At 38.4% G+C, this 26,482-nt stretch overlaps 1 protein-coding gene across 1 annotated transcript in view; it reads left to right on the forward strand.

Moving 5' to 3' along the window:
• tlcd2 (TLC domain containing 2) overlaps positions 1–26,052 on the forward strand; it is a 30,192-nt gene extending 4,140 nt beyond the window's left edge. The window contains exons 3-4 of the mRNA XM_027999290.1: positions 4,083–4,165; positions 22,802–26,052. Of these exons, the coding sequence (XP_027855091.1) occupies positions 4,083–4,165; positions 22,802–23,182 (464 nt within the window). The 3' untranslated portion in view covers positions 23,183–26,052. The remainder of the gene's footprint in view (positions 1–4,082; positions 4,166–22,801) is intronic.
• Positions 26,053–26,482: the final 430 nt, after the last annotated feature.

The raw sequence follows: 26,482 nt of genomic DNA on the forward strand, positions 1-26,482 counted from the left end.
TAACCTCTCTAAGCGTAGATACCTTTGCAGTCCGTCTAGGACATGTAGTGAGCGGTCTTCAAAAGAAAACTCTCTGCGTCTCGATGGTAATCATGCAGGTTTTCTTTTTGATAACTCTCCTTCCAGACAATTTTTTTCTAAACTTCCCTGGTTGTTTTCAATAGTGAATATTACAACCTGTTCTTGAACGTTTGTGCAATTAAATTTTGCCTAAGTTTATTAAAATTCCTCAAACCTAGGAGCGCATGTCCAACTATTTCCTAAAATATCAACTTGCCCTGTTTTTTTTTCTTCTTTCTCTCATTATTACTTATAACCATCTAAGAGCAAATATTCTTTTTCTCTGTTAAATAAACAATTGTTTGGAGGATTCATTTTGTACATAAAGGGCTCTTGAAGATTCTCCGGATGCTTGACGTTCCTTTAGGACGCCCAGCCCTGCTTGCTGGAAGCGGGAGCAACAAGGAGCTGTAATGTTGTGTTGGTATGTGAAGCTCAGTAACGGTCATTATGATCTGTACCAGGCAACAGGCGTAAACACTTACACTCGTGATGTCACCGTGCCAGTGATTGCGTCGGGAGACAAAAAGTCAGTCCAACAATGCAGGCTGTCTGCATCAGAGACAGTAACAGAATAGAGCTGCCACCCACCAGCTGCTACACAAGTGCTTCTCTTGACTCTTCCTATCAGAAAAGTGGCACGATCCTGAAAACTCTATTTTTTTCTTCTTACATATTTGCTTAAATGTTTTCATCAAGCGGAAAACTTCTCAGTCACAAAAATAAAGACTTCTCCTTCTGGAGAGTGGGGACTCTGTCCAATACTTAGGACAAAATGTCCAGACCATTGTTGATTTTTCAATATGTATAAGAAGTGGAAGGGCAGAGGTCAAGAGATTTTCTGGCCGGTTACCGATCAACAATATTCCTTGAATCTCCGACCTACTGATTTCTGTTTGGCTGATTCCAGCTTCTCTTTAAAAACTACAATTAGCAACAAACTTTGCGTCAAATTTCTTCTTAAAATGTTAGTAAAACATTTATTTTTTCAAAATCAGTCAAAAAGTTACAGAGCTGCCTCTCTGTGTCACAGCAAAGTATCTATAGATGGTTTGATTTTTATTCTCCAACAATCATCTCTTTTAGTAATTTATGAATTTATTGATAAACTATAAATAACACCAATAAATTAAATCATATCATAAATCAATAATATTAATTTATTACCTTTGATTAATACATTAATATTTAACAAATAAGAAAAGTAATAAATTATTAATTTTTTACTTATGTAGATAAATAATAAAACTCAAATCTGTCTTTTATTTAATTGTGTTTTTTTTCTTTGAAACTTTTATCTTAGTGCTCATTTTTATTGGGATCCTAATCCCGCTTTTTATCCATAAATCCTTTTGAAATATGAGAACCTTATATCAAAGCAGAATAACTTAGTGACTATGTCTTTGTATATTAGATTTATTTGAGACACATTGCCACCTTTCTTTTCAGTTAATAATAAGCATTGAGTAGGGTGTCGAATTACATAAAACTATTGATATCAAACCGGTAAGAAATGGTGCCTGATTTGTCCAAGCAGGCTGATTTTCTCTCTCTTTTTTTGTTTGTTTGTACGGCAGTGAGTTGAGAGAAAAACAAGCCAAACTAACACAGTACAACCTGGAGACTGTGCAAACTTTATACCAGCAGAATCACATGGTGCGCATGGATGTATCTTTATAAATGGTCCAAGTTAAAGTACATGTGATGCAGTGAAAAGGCAACTTCATTCATACTTGGAGAAATAGAAAAACATTGGTTGCACAGTTGGTGAAAGGCTGATGTCCTAATCAGATTTCCCCGTCATTCCAGCAGTCATCAGACGAGTCATTTATCTGCCTGAACCCATGTGGTTTTGACTAACCTATTTAAGGAAGAAAAGCCCCGATTATGTGCACCTGGTTCTTGAGTAAATATGTTGACCACTATAGAAATCTCAAGTTTCATAAAAAGGAAAATAAAAGCTGCTTCATTTATCTATTTTACTCCACCTTATCTGTTACATGCACGGTTGCCCTGCATACAAAGTAAGCTGTAGTTTGGCTTCAATCCCAGATTGCACAAAAAGAAATTTCCACCTTTGAGAAGACAAATTTGATGTCTGTTTTTCTATCTCACTTGTATGTAGCCACACCTGCATGCTCTGTTTAAATATAGGTCAGATATGACTTTTTTTTTTTTTTTTTAAAAAGAAAAAAGTGAAAGACTCTCATGACATGTGGCTCAGTGTGATGATTGTGAACAAAAACAATATGACTTTATTTAATCATTATTCTTTTATAATGTAATATTTCTAACTTTGAGTCATTGTTAGCTGTGGATATTTTTAGGAACAAAGTTTTATTCCAAATTAAACTCCAAAGGTTAAATTCCATGATGAAATTCAAAATCAGTGCAGGGGCTTAAAGCTATGTTTTCCCGAAGTCAAATAGAAATAAATATTGTTTAAATTTAGCTGTAGCTACAAAGTAAATGTAAAAAAAAAAATTTACTGTCCTATCTTTGAAAAGTAATGTCGGAAGCTTGACAAGCTAATGTTAGCTTGTTCATTAGCCATATTTTCTAGATACTGAGCCAGAAGGCACTGTAACTCTTTTAGCTTTTGCTAACTTGGGTTGCGTTCACACTGCACCTCGAAGTGGCCCAATTCCGATTTTTTGTCAAATTTCTTTCTTTTTTTTGCCGTGACCGTTCACACTTCCAAACTATGGAAGCCCGTTTCCGCCACTCTGTAAAAAAAAAAAAAAAAAGAAATTATCTCATTATAATGAGATAGTATTTCAAAATAATGAGATAGTATCTCATTATAATGAGATAGTATCTCAAAATAATGAGATAGTATCTCATTATAATGAGATAGTATCTCAAAATAATGAGATAGTATCTCATTATAATGAGATAGTATCTCAAAATAATGAGATAATTTTTTTTTTCTTTTTACAGAGTGGTGGAAATGGGCTTCCATACGGAGCAGCACGTTAACAACTTAATCCTCATTATAGTCCGTCATGGTTGTTGTTTTTCCTCCAGCTTGTATCAGGACGCAGAATAGTGACATTTGTCGAGTACCAGATCGGATGAATGCAACCTGGACGTTTGGTCCCATTTGAATCGGATACGTATCGGATTTGGGTTGCATTCAGAAAGAATCTCACTTGTGCTGTTCAGAAAGTCATGAAAAGATCAGATACAGGTTGCATTACGTCAAAAAAAAAAAAAAAAAAATCGGAATTGGGTCACTTCGGGCTGCACTGTTAACATAACCTTGGTTTCCAAACAAGGTTACCTCAAGTTGTTCTCCCACAGTTTGTTTTTTTTATCTTGCTATGCATGTGGCCGTATTGGAAAAACAGTGTTTCATGTTTCGTAATATAAAGAAATTAGGATTTTTGTGGAAAATCAAGTCCTTTTACGACTTTGAAGTAGATGTGTTGTTTTTAATAGTAAAGGTAAGCAGGACTCATGATTAAAGCTACAGTACTTATATATTTATCTTGCATCTCATTGGCAGGAATTTAAGCCAAAGGTCGTTTTAAAAACATGCATTTTTAATTCTATGGCTTACATTGGACACCGTTTTAACTGCTGTCCAAAGGTAGCAGAAACATGCGACCTCTGTGGCATCAGGTGGCTGTGTTGTCTTTTCTTGGGTTTTTCTCGTAATCTTTTTGGCCACGTCACGCTAAAATTGTCAAATTTCCCCTGTCACCGAAGCCTTCAGTCCCTTCATTCCTCCCTGCCCCTCTTAACACCAATTCCTCATTTTTTTTTACCCCGGTATTCGTAAAAGCTGTCTCCATGGATACAGTTGGTGGCGAGAAGCGGGTGGTGGATATGAATAGCCTCTCTCTAGGAAGTCTCCTGGTTGCCATCGCTGCCGTCATGAAAGCAGCCCCCCTAACAGCCTCCCAATGCACTCGATTAGCTCAAAGCTGCCTGTGTCAAAACAACTTGTTGTGTTTTTGGTTTTCTTCTGAATTGCTTTGATGGCGTTTACCTTGACCGAACTTTCTCTGTCCCAACAGGTTACTTCATCTATGACTTCCTTGACATGGTGTGCAACCAGAAGCTGATTCAGTGTTGGGAGCTGCTCTTCCACCACGTCGTGGTAGGTCTCTCAGCCATTGAGAAATAACTTGGGATAAAATGCCTTATGCTGTTGCAATATATTTTTCACTGGTCACCCTTATTGTTTCAACATTGTGCAATTACCCAATGTGTAAATTAGATAATGCCGCTCTTGACAGAAGCAGTGTAAAAACAACAATATTCTAGGAACAAAAAGACAGTCTCTCCGCGGTGTGACCAACCGCCCCCCTCAACCCAGTCGGTCTCTTTTCTCACACTCAGAACATTAAACTCCACCCAGCCTCACCCAGTTTTTGCTGTTACTCTAACCACTCTTTAGTTATCAGATTCCAGAGAAAGTCAGCCGTTTTTGTCACATGGCGGCTCCTCAGCACACTGCCATGTTGACATTTTAGATATTTTCCTGGTGGAGGATTTGGGTTACACTGAGGAACATAACTGTGGAAATGACCTAAGGCAAGGATTTTGTGTGAATTTACTTTTCCACCTCTTGGTTTTGTGACCTACATCCAAGGCCATGTCGAACTTGATTCTGCTGTTGCTGTGCAGTTATCGCCACTCAAAAAGGTTTTTCCTTCCTTCCTTGTGTTTGTGCTTTACTGCCTCATCTCCTTCTTTCCTTTTATCCTCACCCATTTCGTTCCTTTCTTTCCTTACTTGTGTGTACATCCTTCTGTCTGAACCTTCTGCCTTCATTCACTTCATCCCCTTTTTGCATCTTTTTTCTGCTCCTCTTCTTTAATTTGTCCTCCTTTCTTCCCTTCTTGTTGCTTGGACCCAATAGTGAGTTAATAAAACACCAAAACTGCAAAATGATGAGTTTCATTTGGTGAACAATGATTTGGTCCTTACATATTAACATTCACTGTATAAAAAAAATGCATAAACAAGTCCAACATTTAATAAGACTTAAGTTTATGTTTTAGATCAGCTAAGAATAGCAAATTTATTACCATTTTCTAAAAGCCACAAAAACATGACAGTCTTTTTATACATACATTTAGTAATTGTTTTTTTTCCAGAGTCAGAAGTTTACATACAGTTAGAATAATATGGCTCTAAGGAGTTTGGTGAAGTTCAGATGATGTCATGGGTTTGTAAGCTTCACATTTGAGTGAAATAGAGGAAGACCTGCAGATGTTTTTTTTAGAGCAAATCCTCAAACACATTACTTCCTTGTATTTCATCAAGGAAGAATCAAAAGAAATCAGATAAGATATCAGGAAGATAAGGTTAGTTTCTGCTTAGATACACGCGTTTCTGACGGCGGTGCAAGTATAAAGATCATGGGAATGTCTGACCAGTTCAGGCAGGAGATCAGTTTGGTGTGGAACCTGCAGCTTCCTGCCATTAAAATGTATGCACTATAATTTTGCTGTAAGTTTCAGCTAAATCAATCTGATGCCTGAAAAATCCCTGCTGGTGAAGTTGAGTGTAGTTCACTCAACTTCAACTTTGTTTGGAAAACAAACCATGTGTCCTGCAATGCCCTTGTAAAACTTGACAGATTCACAGAGAAGATTGCTTTCTTGCTTTTCTCTGAAAGTCTGGACCCTCCTCGCCCCGACTTCCGGGGAGAGTTGTGAATGAGCTTTTTTGGCGCGGCCAGCTGGCTTCAGATTGTCACTAGAGCGTGGGAGGGATGGAGACTCGTCTCTCATGGCTCTGTGAGCTTCTCAGAGAGCTCCCTCTGTCTCTCTTTACCCTCTTTGTTACCCTTTTGTACCATCTCTCATTCATGCTTTCCTGCAAGGTCAACTGCTGGATTTCAGTGTGAACGCATTTCCATGAATGTTGTGCATGACTAGATGTAGATCGACTTCATTGTTTTATGCTTTAAAAACAAAAACCTTTTTGCTTTGCATGCATTTGTTACACATTTGGTAAGTTACTCCCAAACATCCATTAATTAATTTGCAAATAGTTCACACTATTTGCAAATTAAAAACCAGCTTGTCATGAAGTCAGCAGCCAAGCTGACCTGGAAAATTTGGTGGTGAAAGAAAAATGTTAGGATCTGTGTCAGCAGTGGAAAAGTTTTTACTTTTTGTCTAATAAATTGACTTTGCTGACATATAAGCAATCAGCACAAGCTGCAAAGGTTTGCTCCCACTTCTGTTTCACACTGTTGGAACATTGTGTCCCATTGAGGTATATGGTTTATAAAACTGCTGCTGCATTATAAAGGCAGCAATCTTAGTACCTTAAAGCTTCGGCTGACTTCTGCTCATGGCCACTTCCTGTTTGTACCGGATCGTGTAACTGTAATCCCATAATGTAAATAGGGCCTTTAAACTCCCTGTTTACGTTGTTTGCTGTAATTGGCATGTACCGATAGCTGTGCTGAATCTTCATGTCTGAAATCTCCTCAGAGTTTGGCTTGTTTTACAAGCAAACACTGAACCAGCATGCGGTCTGAGGCGAGATTTGCTGATCGCTGTTATTGCAGTCCAGGAGAAATAGCAGTCGAATATTCCATGGAAAGTTTTTTTTTTTTTTTTTCTCAGCTCCTGTGTAGCATAACACTGTGCTTCATTTAGGAAACAGAAATAGTGTTTTTTCTTCTCGCGGCCTTACCTCCCATATCGGAAAGCATATGTTTAGGTTAGGGACCTTTTCTTTAAATAATGTATGTCTTGCAAAAATCTAATTTTTGGCAAACAAATCAGACTCTCATGGTTCATAGAACAACAAAATTAAGTGTAGTATTATAAAAATATATAGGTAATATAAATAAAGCCAACATAAGCTGCAATAAGCCAGATAAATGCTTCCTGCTATGAAGTGATGATGCTTATAGAATAAAGACTTGAAACAATAAAGTTGATTCATTCAGAATGCAGTGCCAAAACACAAACTTTGATATGTTTTAAAATATATTTTTAACACAAATGACTAATTCAAAATATATTGTGAACATTGTGAAATAGATATAAATACCATGTTTTGATGTATTTTCTGGTATGTCTTTACCAGCTTTGCACCTTTAGAGCCTAAAATGTTTTCCATCTTTCTTTAGAAGACATCTCCAGGTTCAGTCAGCTGGATGGTGAGGCTCATTTAATGCAAGTTTTAGATTTTTACCTCAGATTTTCAGGAATGAATTTGAATCTGGACTTTGATTGGGCCATCATGACACAATGGACATTCTAGTGTATCAAAACTTTTTGTCAAGTGGGCCAAAATTTATCAAGTCAAAAGCACCTGTAAGCCAAACAATACAATCACAAAAATATTTATTGATTTATCTTTTTTTTACCTGCTCAACAATAAACTAAACATGATGTATTTGAATTAAAAAGATAGATGCTTTAACAGATTTGGATGCACCCAGGTCATACAAAACCTGTGGAAAACGTCATATGATTTTTGTTGAACCCGTACTTTCTTTTGGTTTATCACATACAATACCATTTAAGCACAGAAATGTTTGGGGTGGAAACCTGGCCTCGTAGTACAGTGGGTAAAAAATAGCACTGAGTTTCCTCCTGTAAATACTGAGCTTGTAAATAAAACAAAAATGTAGGAAGAGCGATTCCACGCAGGGGCCAATTACAGAGAAGAGAAAGCAAGTGAGTATCAGCAGCTATATCTAATTTTCTTATTTTTGAAAATCGAATCATGTAGAAACGGCACAAATCGGTTTCGTCCCTCTGCTCTCTGTTTTCCTGCTTACAGGCAACAATTGGACATCTCACAGTAACATCTATATTAGGATATGTTGTATGTTTGCATACGTGTTGCTAAAGCAGTCAAATCTGGACTCTGGGTTAATTAGGTCAATGGCTTCTCATGCCTGCCTCATCTACACCGAAGCTAAAGCAGGTTACAGGCTGTAAGATACTGATTACTAGTCTTGTAATACTTCAACTTAATTTAGAATTGCATTAGTTTTTGGGACTGGTTATATTTGATTGCAAAAGTAGCTTTTTTTAACATCATCTAAAATAAAAATAAAAAACCAAGATATTTTGAAATACCCGAGGGAAAAGACTACCGGTAATTTCTTCTGAAAAGCCATGTATTTTCCAAGAGTGATTTATGATGCACAACTTCTGGGAATTATGACATAGTCAGAATACGTTTTATTTAGTCATGCTGTTTTCTTAAGTCATGCTGTTTTCTTAAGTCTTGCTCAGATACTCAAAGGTGCCATCGTCATGACATTTTTAGATTTGTTTTTGTGTTCTGCTCTTCTTCCTGGGTAAATGGTATGCGGTGATGTCAAAGCAAATGCATTTTAAGAATCCAGCTGATCATGTGTTCGTAACCTAGAAACAATCTTAGGTGCTTTTTTTTTTTTTTATCAATAAACTCATTTTTATCTGCTTCTTCTGCTCAACACCGGCCTCGGGTATGAATGCAACGCATTTCTGTTTACAGGGAGGAAAGTAGATTTCTATTTTTCTCTTTGTGTGAGGAGTGTAAAGCTGTCCCATGTAGCTATCGGGGAATTGCATGCTTGGAAGCACCTTGTTGGTTTGTTAACTGGAAGTCAGAAACTGCTCACATTTCTACCCGAGAAACCAGATTAACGAGAATGGGTCTAACGTTTTTTTATTGCCTCTTCTCCTGCTTTCGTGCTATGCCCTGCAGAATTAAAAAAAAAACACTACTTTTCACAATATTAAATTTTTTAAAGGCTTATTTGGTCTTTAGTCTTTATATTTGCTAACTGATTATATTTGTACAATGTATCAAGTGATGTTATCATTGTTTTCATTGCATTGACAAGAATATTAACCGGAACTTCAAACGTTTCTTGTTCATTTTCTTTCCCATTTGCAGTTTCCCCTAAAATTAAAACTAGGCTTGCTGGCAAAATCCAAATGATAAACTAATTATACAAACAGATGAAATTGTCCATTTTGTTGCACATTTAAAACAATCAAATGTAATAAAAACAAAGGAAGACACAACCAAATTTATGAAAGGAAGCATAAAATTAGAACCTTACATAGATAAAACATATAATAGGATTTTAGTGAAATTCAAGACTTCATACATACTTTAAATAGTAAAGGTTGGACAGTAACATTTTATTGCATGTTACAAGTATGGCTCAAAATAATAATCATTGAGTTACAGAAGAGTTCGCTGCACAGAAAGGAAAAAGTTTTCATACATACAGCAAACACCTTGAATGTTCCTGGCTTATAAATAAGCCAAAGTGGAGAAACATTGAAGAATACGCTGAACAGCAGACCCACAGTGAAGCACGGCTGTGGCTGTGTGATGCTATGGGTCTACTTTGCTTTCTCTGGCACTGGGGAACCTGCAACCTGTGAGGAGCAAGAGAGATTCAGTCAAGTATCAGGCTATCTTAGGGAAAAATGCCAGTTATCTGTGAGAAAGCTGAAGCATCATTGGTTCAGGAGGAAGTCCTAGTAGATACTAGAGAGGCCAGTCATGGGTTGAAGTAAAGAAATAAGACGGCTATATAATTATATAATTAACAAACTGGAATCGTTTGTCCATGAGGAGTGGACCATGATTTGCAGGTATTAACACCTAATGGAGGCTTTACTTAGCATTAAAGATGCTTGTCCTGAAGGACCTCAATAATTTTGGGGGCATTTTATGTTTAATTCTGGAGAAACTATTGGAGCATTAAATGTGCTGAGCTTAAACCTTCTTTGGAGCTGGAGTTAAATAACTTTAGGTGCTTCTTGTTTAATCTTGAGTGATTTTTCATCTCTATATTTCACTCTAAAGCAGACAGACTTTACAATCTCAGGGATTTACAGTAATAATTTTTATTCTTTTCTTTGCACAGCGCTCTGCATCATCTTGGCATCTCCAGCTATTCATTTAGTATTTATGTGTTAGTTTTTGCTGTCCTGTCTATCCATATAATTCCAGCTGTCTACATACTATGGGAGTTGTAGCTCCTCCTTGTTGACCCACATTGTGGTGAGCCACACCTCTTGGAATGAAGGTTTCTTCACCACATTGTGTCAACATATCACAAGCTGCTGGGAGCTCCTTTTTGTTGTTCTAGATGAAATATGAATAATACAAACAGCAGATTGAGCTGACTTGACTCAAGCACCTAAAAGAAAGACGGATTAAGCCAAGCAGCAGAAACAACAATGAAAGAAGTAGCTTGTCACTCTCACAACAGTGGTTCTTCAAGCCGCTCTGCTCTTACAACCAGAGAAAACTGCACCATCTTTGGCATTTTAATTGAACAGAGTTAAAATCATATAGGAACAATATGTTGTTAAATGTTAGTATTTTTTTTTAAATTAGGAAAAACCTGGTGTACATGCATCTTTAAATCAATTCAAGTCTGAGAAGATGAAGTGGAAAAGGAGATAAAATATATATTTTTAAAAAGCAGTTTGTCTAATTAAGACTTATACATCCTCCATTATGAACCTTAAACACCCACAGGTGTTTGGATTCAGGTGTTTACAGATAAGATCTATCTTGGTCTGCGGTTGCCGCTAAAAAAAATCTTGAATTAATGAGTACCGTACACTTTTCAGTGTTGTTGTTACATATGTTGTTTGTCATGGTGGTTTCTCAGTTTTCTGGGGGCTTTTCTTTCTTTCTTTCTCTCTTTCTATCTATCTATATCAATATCCACATTCCAAATGTTAACCAATTGTGAAAATAAATCTGTTGGGTTTCTCTTTGGCACTCAGAAAACAATTCTGATTGCTACACTGTCGGACAGGATCACTCTCTTTGCATTTGTGTACCACCCAGATTGTCTTCAAACAAAGCTTTATGAAACAAAGGGAAGATAACAGATGCACGTCTTTAAATATTAACCCAGCTGCACGGTCTTTAAGCAGACTAAGAAAAACAAAGACATTCAATGACTGAAAATGCTAAAAGGGATTTGAGAAATTTGCTTCAGCTGAAAACAATGCACATTTCTGCCTCTCACACGCCAACAAACTCATATAAGAGACGTAGAATGTGCCTCGCTCCGCCCATCTACCACCATATGCAACACATGCTGTATTGTTCTCCACCCTCGGGTCCTGGTCAGGCTTCCAAACATTTTCTCTCCTTCTTACCCGAACACCTACTCTGCAGCGTCTCCCATCCCTATAAATACTAAATACATCTCTGCATCTGGTTTGGGTGAAAATGTGTTTTTTTCTTCTTCTCATATTGTGTCACATTGAGCAATTTGCTGGTTCAGTGTTTTGTGGGGTAAGAAACATTTTGTGGTTGTCCCAAGGAGCAAAAATAAAAATAAGCACATATTTATGCATGTTGTTGTTTCTGCTGATCGGAAAGCTTTTCGAGGTTTAAGCTTCTTTGATTTGGTCAGTTTTGTGCAAATCAAACTTTTACAATAAAGTAACCAAACTGGACATTTTATTGTAAAAAGGCTTTTATGATCAGATGAACACAAGTGGGAATTAGAAGCATAAGTGACTGCATGGGAATTTGAAAGATAATTTAAAACCATAACTTAGTAATTTGTTGGACAGTAAAGTACAAGTGTCAGTGTCTTTAACCTTAAATTTTCTCTCATACTCACTAAAACACACAGACCAATGCGTCCCAAAGGTGCTCAAGTCAAGTAGTCCATTCATACTTGCATTTTGGACCTGTGACATTTCATCTCAACCTACTTCAGTTTTGTACTTGTAATCAAACAACCTTTTACCCACATACCTAAGCATTGACAACCAGTTTATTCATTTTGGTACATGATTTAATTTGATATTATTTTTGGCGGATTTTATTTGAAGTTGTATGTTCTTTGCCCTGCGATGGACTGGCGACCTGTCCAGGGTGTAGCCCGCTTCTCGCCCGTTGCTAGGCACTAGCACCCCTCACAGCCTGACTAGTTTATTAGTACTCTTTGCCAGAGGCTCTGATGCCCATGTAGATGAGCTGATCTTAGTGACGTCCTGCTAATGGATGTTTCTGCAATTAGCAGTTGTCAAAAGAATTCTTTCAGTCATCGGTTTTCAAAGAACAAGTGAAATACCCTCGGGGCGTTTGAGAACTGATGTACACAGTGTCACACAGAAGGCAGCTCCTTCTCAGGCAGGAAAAAGTCTGGCACCAAACGAATAAAAATTCAAAAATACAAAATGGTCAGGAGGCAGAATGAGCAGAACTGGGTCCTGCAAACCAGGAGCCACACCAGCCTAAAAGACAACAAAAAGTTAAAGAATGGAGGTTTTATTTGTTACTGGTTGGCATAGCAAATAGGAAAGCCGTGTGGATACCTCCATCCATCTATTAGTGGGATTGGAAAACTGTGGGTGTGTTTTAGCATGGCGCCACACCTGATGACGGCGAACCGAGACATAAGAGATGTTCAACATACTTGGATAAAATCCAGCAGCTGCAGGATGAACCGGTGACACAGCAGGTAGTTTAAAGGAGTGTCGATGGGTGTGCCAGTAAGTCAGAGCACAATGCAGGAATAACCTCACATCAAAATTATGAAGTTGGCAGAGGAAAAAAAAGTCACCGTTTGTTTATATCTGAAAAAACCCATTCTGAGTCTATGAGTTAAAAACTACAGTATAATGTTTACTCCAAGTTTGGGTGGTATAAAGCTTAAAAACTGAATTCCTTCATAAAAGTGCCACCTCCATAGTCAGAAAGGTATATAGCACATTTTCAGCAACAAGGCAATACAAAGTGCTTTACAGGAATTAAAAGGAAATGCAAACAAATTAACAAACCAAAGGAAAGAGCAAAAGAAGAAAAATAATCTAATGTTGATCTAAAGTATGTAAGCTATAACTATGTTGCATGCAGTGTGCTACTTTTAAAGTTTTTATAATTGATGGATAACCCTTTTATTAGAGATGCAACAAATAGCTGTTCTGTTTTTTTTTTACTGAATAAGCATCATGGAACAGCGTGTCTCAAACAACATATAAACTATCAAACTGGAATTTCCTCACAATAAATCAACTTGAAGTTATAAATAGCCTGCCAAGAAAAGAAATATTAATGGTGTTTACCACAGTACTGTCCTGACAAATTCAGCTTGTTGTATTTGATTATTTTTTTTTTTTTAAAAAAAGCTTATATTAATTGTATAATAGTACTAAACATCTGCCTCTTCATCTGTCAGACCTTGGTGGTTTAATATCCTTCCATTTTGTCCTTCGAAACATCTGGAGTTTTAACATGAAAAATGTGTGTGAAGCATGTGATGGAGTGAGAGGAGCCTCATCTGGTGTCAAGAGCTTTGTTGCTGGTACGAGTCTTTGTCCAGATGCATCTCTCGACTTTCATAACAAGTGATGAAATATTTGAGGGTTTTTTTTTCACACTCACTTCCTTTCTGCTTCATTCATAAAAAAGTCACCATTCAGTCATAGACGCCCTGCTGCAGGAAGACTAAAAATAATGTTTTGCTTCATCTGTGTAGGCGGTTCGCTCCTTTAAATGAAAAGCCACGCAGTTCTAATCAACCGTGTTTATTGTAGTAACAGTGTTTTTGTGTACGTTCGTTGAGGTTTTCACCAGATGTGTGTGACGGAGAGGCTCTGAAGGGGCCTGTTGTGCAGCAGTCATCTGACTGGCCTCATGATAACATTTAAGACCCCAAGATAACCTCTCGTCTCTTCTGGAACTTTGACTTGCTCTGTGTGTCATCTTTGCTGGTGTTTCCTACCTCCTTCTCTTCATTTTCCTCTTGCAGAGTCGTTTTGTCAGACCCTACCGCCGGCCAATCGTCCCCATTGTCCGCCTACAGTCACCATATGGCTGACATCTCTGTACAGAGTTTCCTACTGCTTTTCTTTTCATTACTTTCACTGGACAGTTTCATGTCTGTGTCTGTCCTGTAACTGTAGCGGTGTAATGTGCTGAGAACAACCTGGCAGAAAGCCGATGCGAAGTGCATTAGTGCCCTGAATAATCAATCCATTCATTGTATGCACGCACAAATGTAAAACCTAGTCACTATGCATTTAAGTTCACAGTTTTCCCAGCAGTGATTTATGTGTATTTTGTATTCCTGTGCCATAGTTAACCCTATCACACCTTTAACATCTTCTAAGTAAACCACAAAATAATGAACTTTTTTACATTTTACCATATGTAATAACCTCCTTTATTCTCTATTTTTTAGCTACGTAAAATGATCTGGTAGAGAACCCAAGAAAGATTTTCATTTTATCTTTTATTTTAACCAGAAAGAAAAACTAATTGAGATTAGAAAGGTTTTTGGTCTAGATGTAAAAATTATTTTGTGGCAGAAAACTATAACTCCAAACTAGAATTGTCACAAGAACAAATTTTGATGGACTATATATTGTCACAGAAATCATTACAATTAACAATTATATTGTTGTTTTGGGATCATTTTTAAAATATAACTATAAAGGCATAATATTCTGAGTTCAGCCTCTCAAAGACCAATAAACTTTAATTTTGTACAGAAGTCTTAACACTGGAAATAAAAACCAAACACAACCGAAGCCATAAATGAAATGGATTATTAAGTCTGTGTAAACAAAATTGCTCTTTAAAAATGGAAATTGTCATGCTCATTTTAATTTATGCACGCAATTAGTTGATTGATTGCGACAGGCTTACTCTGAACACACCATACCCACAATGAAACATGCTTTTCTTCTGCAGGGGAAGGGGAAGCTGGTTAGATTTGATGGGAAGGTTGATGGAGCTAAATGCAGAGTGATCTTGGGACAAAACTTTGTCTACAGTAGAATGGTGTTGGAGCAGTCAAGACCTTAATCTAGTTGGGATTTTTAAGCAAGACTTTAAAATTGATGTTCACAGAAGCTCTCCGTCCAATCTGTCCGAACTTGATCTGTTTTAAAAAGGAAATGGGTTAAAATTTCAATCTCTAGATCCTCAACAATTGTAAAAACTTGAAACCACAAGAGCAGAAAAGCCGGGTCTGAAAGCTTTTAAATCAAGGCTGTTGAATACGCACGCACGCACACACACACACGCCCACACACACACACACACACACACACACCAGACTGTTGAAATGTGTCAGCTTCCTTCCACGTCACAGTAATTTATTACTTTTATTGCTCTCTAAAATACATTACATTAACGTTTGCGGTTGTTACGTGACCACATGTGAAAATGTCTCAAGTGCTTTATGACCATTGAATAGGTTTGCACCAGGGAGAGGCAGCCGTCAGCTCCACCCTCCCACCTGTCTGAAGCATGTCTGCTCACACCCCGACACCTCTGACCTCTGCTTTAAGAGCCAGTATGTGTTTTTTTTTTTTCCTTTTCCACTTACGAGGACTAGTAAAAAAGAATGAAAGCTTCTTTGCGAGTTCCTCTATGTCTTTATCATCCAGCATTTGCCTTTGTCATGTCGAACAAAAGGCTTGTGACTCTCGCCAAACCTGAAAATCTCCCCTGATGGCATCAAACCACACATTTTCAAATGGGGACAAGAGGAGCTGGTTTGACTTCCTAAATATTCTTTGACATCATTGTTACTGTTAAAGAGTGAGAGACAAGTATGGTTGTTAACAAAGGGACACATGTGACTCTTACATCATTGATTAGGGATTTTGTCTGCCTTGCGGTAAAAAGCGTCCAACGGACTCCAATGTGAGAATGATGACTCGTCAGGTGGAGAAGCAGTGGCTGAACAGGTGCAACCACAAGAAGCATTTAGCCCTGAGTCTTGACTGCAGATTGTCTCAACCTGAAACCATAATTAGGCCTCTGTTGTCTACGCACTAAATTAAATGCACTCCTTGGTTCAATTGTTTTAGTTTTTACAGTTAACATTATTTTGCAAGTGTTGATTTCTGAGCATTTAAGGTCCAGTCACAGCCTTTCGATAAAGTTCAGGTGTGAATTTAGACGGGGACGTTGCGACATATCTTTTCTTTTTCAGGTATTTTCTTGGAAATTGATTGTGTGATTGTGTTTTTTATCATTTTCTTGTTTATGACCCAGTTTTATTTACAGAAGATTTTGCTAGATGGATTAGTTTTTGCTCTATGTGTGCAAGGTGCCCGGGCCATGTGATCCAAATCACCACCCCTCCACCACCATGCTCCTTAGCTTAAATGCTTTTAGTGTTTGCCTGACTGACATATTGTGAGCAATTATACAGCAGCTCTTTTTCAGCCAGGGTTTCAGACATCATGGGGCTCATTTAGATTCAACTTTGCAAGTCATGCTGCCAAATTCCATTCAGAGAGACATTTTCTCCCAGCGACCTTTGAAAACGAGCCATACGTGTCAGTGTGTTTTCTGTTTGTACTGTCATGCACTTTAACTGCTAACCGCCCGACTGAGGCCTCCACTTTCAGGTCCCTGGTGAGGTGTTTTCCCCCTGAAAGTGGAGGTCCCTCACCAGGGTTTAGAGGAAGAACTAATTGAGCCCATGGGGAGGAAGACGCAGGGAACAAACATGCCTCTTTGTTTTTCTGGAGAAGAATAAAAGTATCCGTCTGCAATCTGCAAAGCTGGTGGAGACGTGCCCCAAAAGAGCTGCGTTAAAATGTGGATCTAAAACCTCAGTGGGGCTGAATGCAAGCGCATGCCACACTTTTCAGATTTTCTTTTATAAAAAAGGGTTTTAAAACCCACACATCATTTTCTTTTAACTTACCAGTTATTCTCTACCTTGTGTTTGCCGAGTTTACTTATGTTACGGGGCTTTTGTGTGAAAGTCACGTTCAGCAGAGCTTCATGCTGCAAAATCCACCTAATGCTGAATCAATCCCATCATGATGGATCCAGCGGCTCGCGGGGGGATTACCGTGAGCCCCCTTCAGCGCACGGTGCTGACACCAGCGCTGACATCTCTATTTTTGTCCCCACAATGGTGAACTCGCCGAGAACGCCGCAGGATTAGTTTCTAGCGACGTTTCCTCGTAGTTTTTCTCCAGGTGAAGGTTTATGGTTCTCCTTGTGTACAGACCTTGAAAAAGTGTCATATTACTTAAGTTAAGGGTCTTTTATCTCTGTGGGCCACTTTATCTGTGTTTATTGGCATTTGTTGAATTGTAGAACATCCACAGTAAAAACGGCAATAAAGCTACACAAAGATAACACCAAAGAGGAGGAAAACATGTTATGTAGTCTTTTTAAGAAAGCATGGGAAGTGCATTATTTATTACCCTGCTCCTGAACAGCACATTATATACCAACTCAGTGTGTTATCAAATCGTCCTACCTCTGGATTGTATAAGGGTTTGTTTGACCTTTGCAGCCTCGTTTTCAGTCTTCTTTTATCTGCGTAGACCAGATGAGACGTTAGATCCGGTTGGGTTTTGTGGTTGGAGATTTGGCCTCAGCTCCTCTGTGTGTGCATTTGCAAATGAACGAAGCGGAGTGAAATCTCTTGAGGTTTAGTTGTGTGATCGTCACCTTTGCTTCGGTCCTGACCACACGTGGATGCGTTGTTTTCATAACTGGACTCGCAGCCCTCCCTCGCATGATGCTTTTATTGTCGGTGTGCTGGACTTGGTCTCTGAGGTCAACCTTTCATAAACGGGAGTCTTAACCGATGAGCTGAGACATATTTTCCTCACTGTGTGATGATGTTTGTGTATTTATGGTGCTGGAAAAAAATGTATTGTTTATTACATGTTTGTTGTCTGTTGCCGTAGTAACCTGCTGCTGGTTGGGTTGGATGTTATCGTTTCATCTACATCTCTATGTTTGGAGTTGTTCAGGTATTTTCCCACGATAAATCACAACTGTTGAGAAAAACATTACATATTTTCAGTTTCTCTTATTATTTGCCTAATTTTCATTGGCTGGTTTGGACAGACATTTTTCCCCTTAATGAATAAAATCCTCATTTGAAATAGCATTTTGTATTCACTCAGGTTGTGTTTGCCTCAAATTCAAATTGAACTGATCATCTGAAACGTAGGTGGGACAATGAATAGTAAACAAAAGTAAATCTTTAAGGGATAAAATAATTTTTAAAACACTGGAAGAACTTTTTTCAGCTGAGATGAAAACGCTTTTCTTTTATCTCAAAATAAGAGAATAAATTAAATTACCCAAAAATTGAGGTTGAACTTAGAAAAATACTTATATTTTTATCTTTACTAGGATTTTGTGTTTAACCACAATAAAGCCTGAATTGAATTGAATATAATATCTATTAAATATATATAAAAAATTTTTTAAAAGTGACACTCTCTGCCTTTAATTAGCCGCTTCAATTTGTAGGACCTTCATATCTGTATTTATTTTATTTTATTTTTTACCAATTCCATTATACTATTTCCAAAAATAAACATTTTCCAAATTTTTGTGTATCAAGCCTGCTCTTTCAAAGCAGATACTATGTAATATTCAAATGATAAACATATTTCTGTGGTCCAATGATGATTTGTTTGGTTGCTGGGTCAACAGATGACTATACTAGCCGTTGTCTTCCTCACCCACTCTGATAACATCCTGGCCAGAAGCTCAGATTCTGCTTCAGAGCGCCACTGGTTCTCCCACAGAGGAATGTCACAAGATACTGACTGACCAGCGGTGTGGTTCCACTTCTTTTTGAAAAAGCAGAAAACCGACATCTGTGCATAAGTTGCATAGCAGATTTCCGTGAGACGGATCATTTCATTCGGTGGTTGCAGCTCTCTGACTGCTGATGATACGAGAGTTTGAAGTGTAAGGAAGTGCCAAACGAGTCTATATTTTTTTCTTGGTATTTTGTTACAAATGCAGATGCGACTGTCATATAATACATTGCTCTGCAAAATTATTCCTGCCCTTAACTTTCTGTATTTGTTTCACATTTTAAACATAAACTTCTGTGGGATTTATTGTGATTTTACATGAAACACCAACACAAAGTAGCAAATAGCTGAAGTGGGAGGAAAAGTGTGGCGTTATGCTTAAATGAAAATCTGAAATGGGTGGCATGCATTTTTATTTAGCCTTCCTAACATAATACTAAGCTAATACGTGGATTGGTTGCTGACCGCTCCACTAGCGGAACAAGTCAGCGTCGGGCCGAGGGGCGGGGCTAATGACCGGGCCCTTTATAGCCAAATAATAAAGCTCATGATAATTTAACTTTACAACATAGACATGCCCGGAGCTTACAAGTTTCATCACCACATAGAGCGACTATGTCATTCTGAAGTCCATCAACAAGGCGACTGTGGCTCTATGGTAGAGTAGTTGTCGGAAGGTTGTAGGTTCGATTCCAGCTTCCTTCTGCCACATGTCGATGTGCCTCTGGGCAAGGCACTTAACCCCAAATTGTTTACTGATCTGCATATCGGTGTATAAATGTGTGTGTGTTTGTGAGTGCGACTTTGTGAATGTGACTCTAGTGTAAAGCGCTTTGAGTGGTCAAAAATGACTGGAAAAGCGCTATATAACCTATATACTGTATAAGTTCAGTCCATTTACCATTTTGTTATCAAACAGACATGAAGTACAACAAACCAAGAGAACAACAAACATCAGGCTACTGGTCACTAATGATGAAACAACACAAATTCAAAGTAGTTCAGAACCGCGGATAGCGATCGGATCATTTTGACACGTAATCAATTTAAACTCGGAGCCTGAAGCCTGGTTGACGCGTTGAACCAGCAGCAGCAGCGCGTTGAAGCGGGTACGCAGAGGCACGCTCCGCATGCGCAGTGTGTCGCAGCTCCTCGTGCGCCTCTGGATGTTTGTAACTCTGCGCGGATCGCGCGCGCCGCCGTGCTCACAAACTGGACGATCTTTAAGATGCTCTTCCAGGCGGATCCAATGTAAACCTTAACTATAAACGCCATACTGCTGTCTGGGCTCAAAACGCTCAACCCGAACTGTTAAAGCGACTATAACTCAGCCTTCAGTCCCTGACGTCACCGCTGTACCACCGACAGAGAAAAGAGGATGTAATCTCTGCGGCTGGACTGATGCAGTTTACAATCAGTCTACAGTTAACTCACACTTTGTGAATAATGTCAGAGTTGCTACCTGTAACCAGTCCGGTTCCTTCGCTGGGCTGGCAGTTTTGGCGGGTCTGAATTGCAGCCAACAAAAAAATCCGATTAATCACCAAGACTACAAACAAAATATGCATCCAGTTTTTGGCTTTTCCTTCCTCTGTTTTTTTTAAAAATCCTTTTCACTTTGCCGCTCCATGGAGCGCCACTCATGTTAACTTAGTCAGTAAAAATGCTCAAGCTAGTTTGCCGTCTGTTGCCTAGTGACTGATGATGACGTTGGTAGACGGCTGGTGGCAAGTTTTACCCAGAATACACTTGGAGACAATATGGACGATCCACTTGTTTTTGTGTGTTATAAAGTTAAATGTAAGAGTGAAAATAAAGCCAGTCATGTAGCACAACATTTTATTCAATATTTTACACCCACTATGTCACTAAAATCAGTCGGTCTTGTAAAGTTTTTAGCAACCATGAGTCAACAATGACTGTGGCAACCTACTATATAATCTACTGTAGTTGTATCCTGCCTCTCATCCGGCGCCGCCCCTGGAGCTCTGCTCCTGGCTTGGTCCAGCTCCATTCATTGGATGTGTCTGATAATCAATATTTAAGTTTCCACAGAATTTTTATTGAATTTTAGTCTGACCTTCGATTTGTCTTGCTGGAAGATGAACCTCTTCCATGTGGGATGATGATGCGGTACCGTTAGGGCAATATACGGTGTTAGTTTTCCACCACACACATAATTTAGGATGTTGGCCAGAGAAAATCTTTGAAAGACTTTCTGTGCCCCCATCATGGCAGCAAATTGAAATATTCTTTCTATTTGCCAGTTTTTTTGTTTTTGTTTTCTCTTGTCCATATTTTTGCTATGTTCCCTTTACAGATTGAAGAGATGTTTAGATCTCAGGATGGTGCTATATAACTTAAATGATGCCACAGTTTAATTGCGCACTTTGTAATTGCAAAAACGTGCGTCCTCGTAGTTCAAATTTTCTTTGTGTGTGTCTTACTGCATACAATTCAAATAAAATGAAGGTTTGTGTTTGTATATGGCAAAGTTTTAAAAAGTTCAAGGAGTGTGAACATTTTTACTGGGTACTGCATGTCTTGCATTGATGTGACTGTATCTCTACAGCACTTTCTCCACTCTTAGGAGGTAAATCAACATTTCTCCCCTCTAGGTGTTTAAGGTTTATGCAGGACAGACGACACACAGCTTAATTGCAAACCTTTGAACAGAAATGTAACGTGCAGTATGGGATGCTGTTCACTGCTCCTCACATGTCCTGTTGCTTAACCATCAACATGCGCCATGTAACGTCACAGCGGACACGCGTGCATTACACAAGTGGCTCTTTCAGCTCATGGTAAAGGTCATCCTGTATGTCTCAGCCTGCACTCTGCAGTGACAGGTCTGAATCGCTGCTTTCATCCCTGCTGTAAACGTCCCTCTTAAGGTGGTTAGGATGTCTGGAAGCACAGGGTAGCCGTGTGCTCACTGAATGAAGCCGTCCTCCATGGCCAGCCAGCCGGCCGACCTGTGTTTCCACGTAAACACACCGCTGTCATGTAGATTTTGAGCTGCTGTAACGGTGCCGGGTAACTGTTTGCTCTCAGACTTGGTAAATAATCCGTTTCTGTCCCAACTTTTTTCATCATTGAGGCAACAGTCAGGGACCGTGGAGTCGTCCGTTTACAAGGCGTCGGCGCCACCTGGTGGCGTTAGTCCGTCCGTTACATCACATACTTTCATAAGCCCAGTTCAGCAGAAAGGAGTGGCAGGAGCTTTGACCTTTCAGAGGAATCACAATGGATTTCAATACATAACTGTAAAAAGCAAAGTCGCCTCCTCCATCGGGATCATATCACAGGGTCATAGATTGCAACCTAATCAGAATACATTTTTCTTTGAAATGAACACCATCCATTCATGTTGGTTGGTTTAATCTTTCAGTCAGTTCAGACATACAAGCTTTTTCTTATTTAAGCTACTTCTTTATAAGACTTTAATTTGTGCTTGTATTGAGGTCTAAAAGTAAATAATCTGATTTATAACAGCATCATCCCCACTTTACTGCCCTCCACCCCATTACACTAATAAGGACTAATTTTAAAATCTTTTTTTGAGCATTTTCTAAGGTTCTTATCTAGTCTGGCTCAGGCTTTATAGTCATTTTATATGATTATAGTGCATGTCAGTGGTCAGCAACCTTTACAGTCCAAAGAGCAAAGTGAAGATTTTCTAGAGCTGCAAGACCAATGTTTCTGTTAGAAAACTGGATAAAATTGTCAATTTTTAAAGTATGTAACACAGAAGCAGTGATTAAGTATCAGATAAAGAGTTTCAAACGGTTTTCTGGCTTTCCTGCTTTAAGGGATCTTCAATTATTTATATTAGGAGCAAAGATGGTGTTACAATGTGTGTGAGAGGAGTCTCTTTTCCAAGGTTTCCATGAGGCAGCCAGCCTTTCCAAATTCAGCATTTTGAGGAGAGATTGAAAGCTTGATCACAGTTAATTCATCATTTAACATTGGTGCAGAGCTACTTTTGAAAGCTTTTATTAACCCGTAAAAATGTTCAGTTATCAGTTTAATGTGACTTTTTATGTTCAGTGTTTGTTCTTGATGTATATACAAAGGTTTAGATCATTGTCCCATTGTTTTTTTTTTCAGTGCTTCAGTCCAACTTTTCTTAGTTTGTGAAACTAACATTAGAAAAGCAAAGCCTGCAGGATGTTAACAGGAACTCTGACTTCCTCCCCGCCTGTCCGTGTGTCACTCTGTAGGTCATCACCTGCTTCGGCCTCTCCGTGGTGTCGTGTCGCTACGTGGGATTCTCGGTGGTGGCCTTGCTGGTGGAGATCAACTCGGTGTTCCTCCACCTCCGGCAGATCCTGCGCATGGCCAGCATGGCGGCGAGCACGCTCTACCGCGTCAACAGCATCATCAACCTGGGCACGTACGTGGTTTTCCGCATCAACACGCTGGCTTGGATGACCCGCTGGCTGGTGCTCAACAGGGACAAGATTCCCCTGCTGGCCTACACGCTGGGCAGCGTGGGCATGGCCATCATGACCGTCATGAACATCATCCTCTTCTGCCGGCTGCTCAGGAGCGACTTTTTAAAGAGCAGCACCCGGGAGGCCAAGAAGGAGAAGGAGATGTAGAACTGTGCTCTGTTAGGACCTGGTGGCTTGGATCCAGCACCGTTTAAGAGACGGAGATCTGGGCTGTAAATGTAACCGGACCTCCTCTGACCTCGCTGGAGGAAACTTCTTCCCCTCAGCTGCAGGTTTGGCATTAGAGCTTGTATGCTTCACCTCATGAAGAACATAAGACCTGTTAACGTGTTACCAAATGCCTTAACGTCCCAACCAGAGTTTCATCTTAAAATGTAGCTGGGGATGAACGCCACCTTTTAAACAGATGCTCACACAGCCACTGGGAACAGAAAATGTAAAATATCTTTAGTAACATCATAAATATATCACTTAATTCATCTAGTTTATGCTTTATACACATTATGCTGTTTATTATTTTTTCTTTGTTGCTTTTACCCACTGAGTAGATAAATCAGTGGCGCCCTCTTATGGTTTGCCTTTGGCACTGCAGAGGTGAATGTGTTTTCCACCAAATGTCCTCAGCTAAAATCCGCCTGCTACCTCAGAACTGGTCCCTAGCTCCCGCTTTGCTGACAATGTTGATCACTTTGCTGAAAATCTACAAATGACTTGAATCAAAAATGTACTTACAGCGCCCGCTCTCCACAGGTTATTTCAAGCCTTTTAAAAACGTGTAAAGACCTTAAAATAATTTCCTCTCGTCTTTGCTGCGTTTTGGTTCTTGCTGTTTCTCACTCTCAGATGTTTTAAGCTTTATTTTTACTCTGACTCTGGATATGGGCAGGTTTAGTTGAACACTGATTTTCGTGTAATCATTTCCCAACTTTAAGAACAGAAATATGCATCTCCCTTTCTTGAATGGCTTGTATTTACCATTTTGAAGAGTAGCTGAGAGAAATGAGCCGTTCTGCCATCTTTATACCCCAGAGATAGAGAAAGTCAAGATCCTCAGTGATGTATATCTGTTTTTATGCCATTCTGGACATAAAGGTGCAAAATATCAACCATAAATATCTTGAATAAAAGTCTAAATTGTGATGCCACATTGACAAAATTAATTTTTGATTGTTTATTTTAGCGTGGAGCACAGTTAGCAAACTTTTATTACCTTAACTTGGTTTGCAAAATCTCCAGTTTAAGCTGAATTTAAAATCTACACAAGTTGTAAAATTATATTTTTACTTATATTTTAATTATTTGGCATTCAGACTAGGTATAAAACTACACCAACTAAACTAAACCGATGAGTCGAATATTGAAATTACAACTAGATGTGGCAAGTGAACAATAAAGCTTGATGTTCATGTAGAAATCAATAAAAAAATAGTCAAACATTAATAGATTTATGTCCTTTAAAAACAAAGAAAGAAAGAAAAAAGTCTGGAAAATCAAAGCATTTTACGGATTCAAATTATAGAAGAAAATTTGCTTTTTCCCAAACTGCTCAGGAACCCTGTTTCTTTTGTTTGTTTGTTAGTTTTTTTATGAGTGATTTTTCTCCCCCTTTATGAATGTATTAAATGAAGGTTGGACTTTTCTAAATTTTCATGTGAGATCAACCCAGTGAAATACAAGAGGCATTTGATTTAAGCATTGTTACACATCTTTACCAGGGGGGCAGTAAATGTGGAGAACGCAGTATTTAACCTTAATGTAGAAGTAGAGCTTCTAGAATAGGAATGATTTCAGGATAAATGCTTCAAACAATTGAAATTTCTTTCCTGAGCAATAAATGAAATTACTTGATGGTGGATAAGAGCGCGGCACATGCTAGCCAAGTCAATGCTACAGCGTTTGTAATGAAGAAAGAAAAACGGACAGAATGAAAACATTAATATTAGATTTTAACTCTAAAAATTGCTTTGAAAAATGAAGCCAGCATCTATGAGATTTTAAATGAAGGGACTCGGTGAGTCACTTTCAGTGGTAATCACTGCGGACGCTTCCAGGAACAGAAATGACTTTATGAGACTTTAATCACATTATAGACACATTAAATGAGAATTTTACCAGTACATTGTGGATTAGTGCATGACACTCTGTAGTGAAACTTTCATAGCTTTTATTTATTTATTTTTAATAATAAGGAATAGTCAGGAAAAATTTAGAAGGAATTGTATATTATTGCCCGACAAATTAGCACTGACAAAAAAAACCCAACAACACTCTGCAGGGGTTTTGACTCAACAGGCTCACTGGTTCATCCACCACCGGATCTCCTGTTTCCATCTGTAAACACACTTGAACCCAGTGAAATAGGAGCAAATATGTGTGTTGTACTGCGAAATAACATTAGTAGTTGTTCATATCATTAGTAGTTGTTCATATTTGGTCAATTATTGTGCTATTATTTGCAGCGGTGGGTTTCAGTCTGCAGTAGGAGCTTTCAGACAGACGGGAGTCCCCGTTCTCCACAGATAGGACATTTCTGAACGTCGCCTCAGTGACCTCACACAGCCAAGACCACTGTGTGTGTATTTTGTAACATTTTATATATAAATGCCATCCTGCCTTTAATCTGAAGGATGCTGATAAGCTCTAATAGATATATTTCTGAGTTAGAGAACAAACAATGTCTGAGATCTGTGAATACAGTGAACTGAGCTGCGTACTCTTCCAACTCTAATCATTGCATTTTTTTATTTTATCCTTTAGAAAAATGCTTTTTTTTTCCCCTCTCAGAATCGTCGGTGTTTGCTTAATTGTATATGTTTGTAATTTATTTCTACTAATAAGTTATGAATTAAAACTGCAATTGATGTGGTATGTAAGGTTTTCTGTTGTAAAAAGAAAAGTTTATTATGATCTTTTTTTTTTACTGACTGTAACATTGAGCTTCATGTGAGTTCAGATCAAATTTGTGAACATAAGGCAAAATAAAAAATAAAAATAAAAAAAAATCACCAGATTACAAATACAGCAGCTGGAATGAAATGGACTAAAAATTTAAACTGAGCACTTAAGTTTGCTGCTGATTAGGAAGTATAAACACGTCTTCAGTCTCACTACGGGTTTGTTGAGGCTGATTACAACACTCTCATAAAAATGTGGAAAATATTTTCCTATTGATTTGCCTTTTTTAATATATATATATATATATATATATATATATATATATATATATATATATATATATATATATATATATGTATGTTTCAGAGCAGCTTTTGTGGTTGTAGTGAAGACGGTTGGTGACATTGAAGTTCTCTTTGAAAAGTTGAGGTGACGTGTGTGTCTTGTAAAACTGCACTGATACTGTTTGTTTTCTGTGCTTTTATGAGTTGTGACCAGTTGAGTTTTATTCTTATTTTAATGACATTAGCCAAAACGACCCGCCTTCTGGCT

This window comes from Xiphophorus couchianus, chromosome 18, assembly GCF_001444195.1.
Source record: "Xiphophorus couchianus chromosome 18, X_couchianus-1.0, whole genome shotgun sequence".
In the NCBI taxonomy this organism is placed as follows: domain Eukaryota; kingdom Metazoa; phylum Chordata; class Actinopteri; order Cyprinodontiformes; family Poeciliidae; genus Xiphophorus; species Xiphophorus couchianus.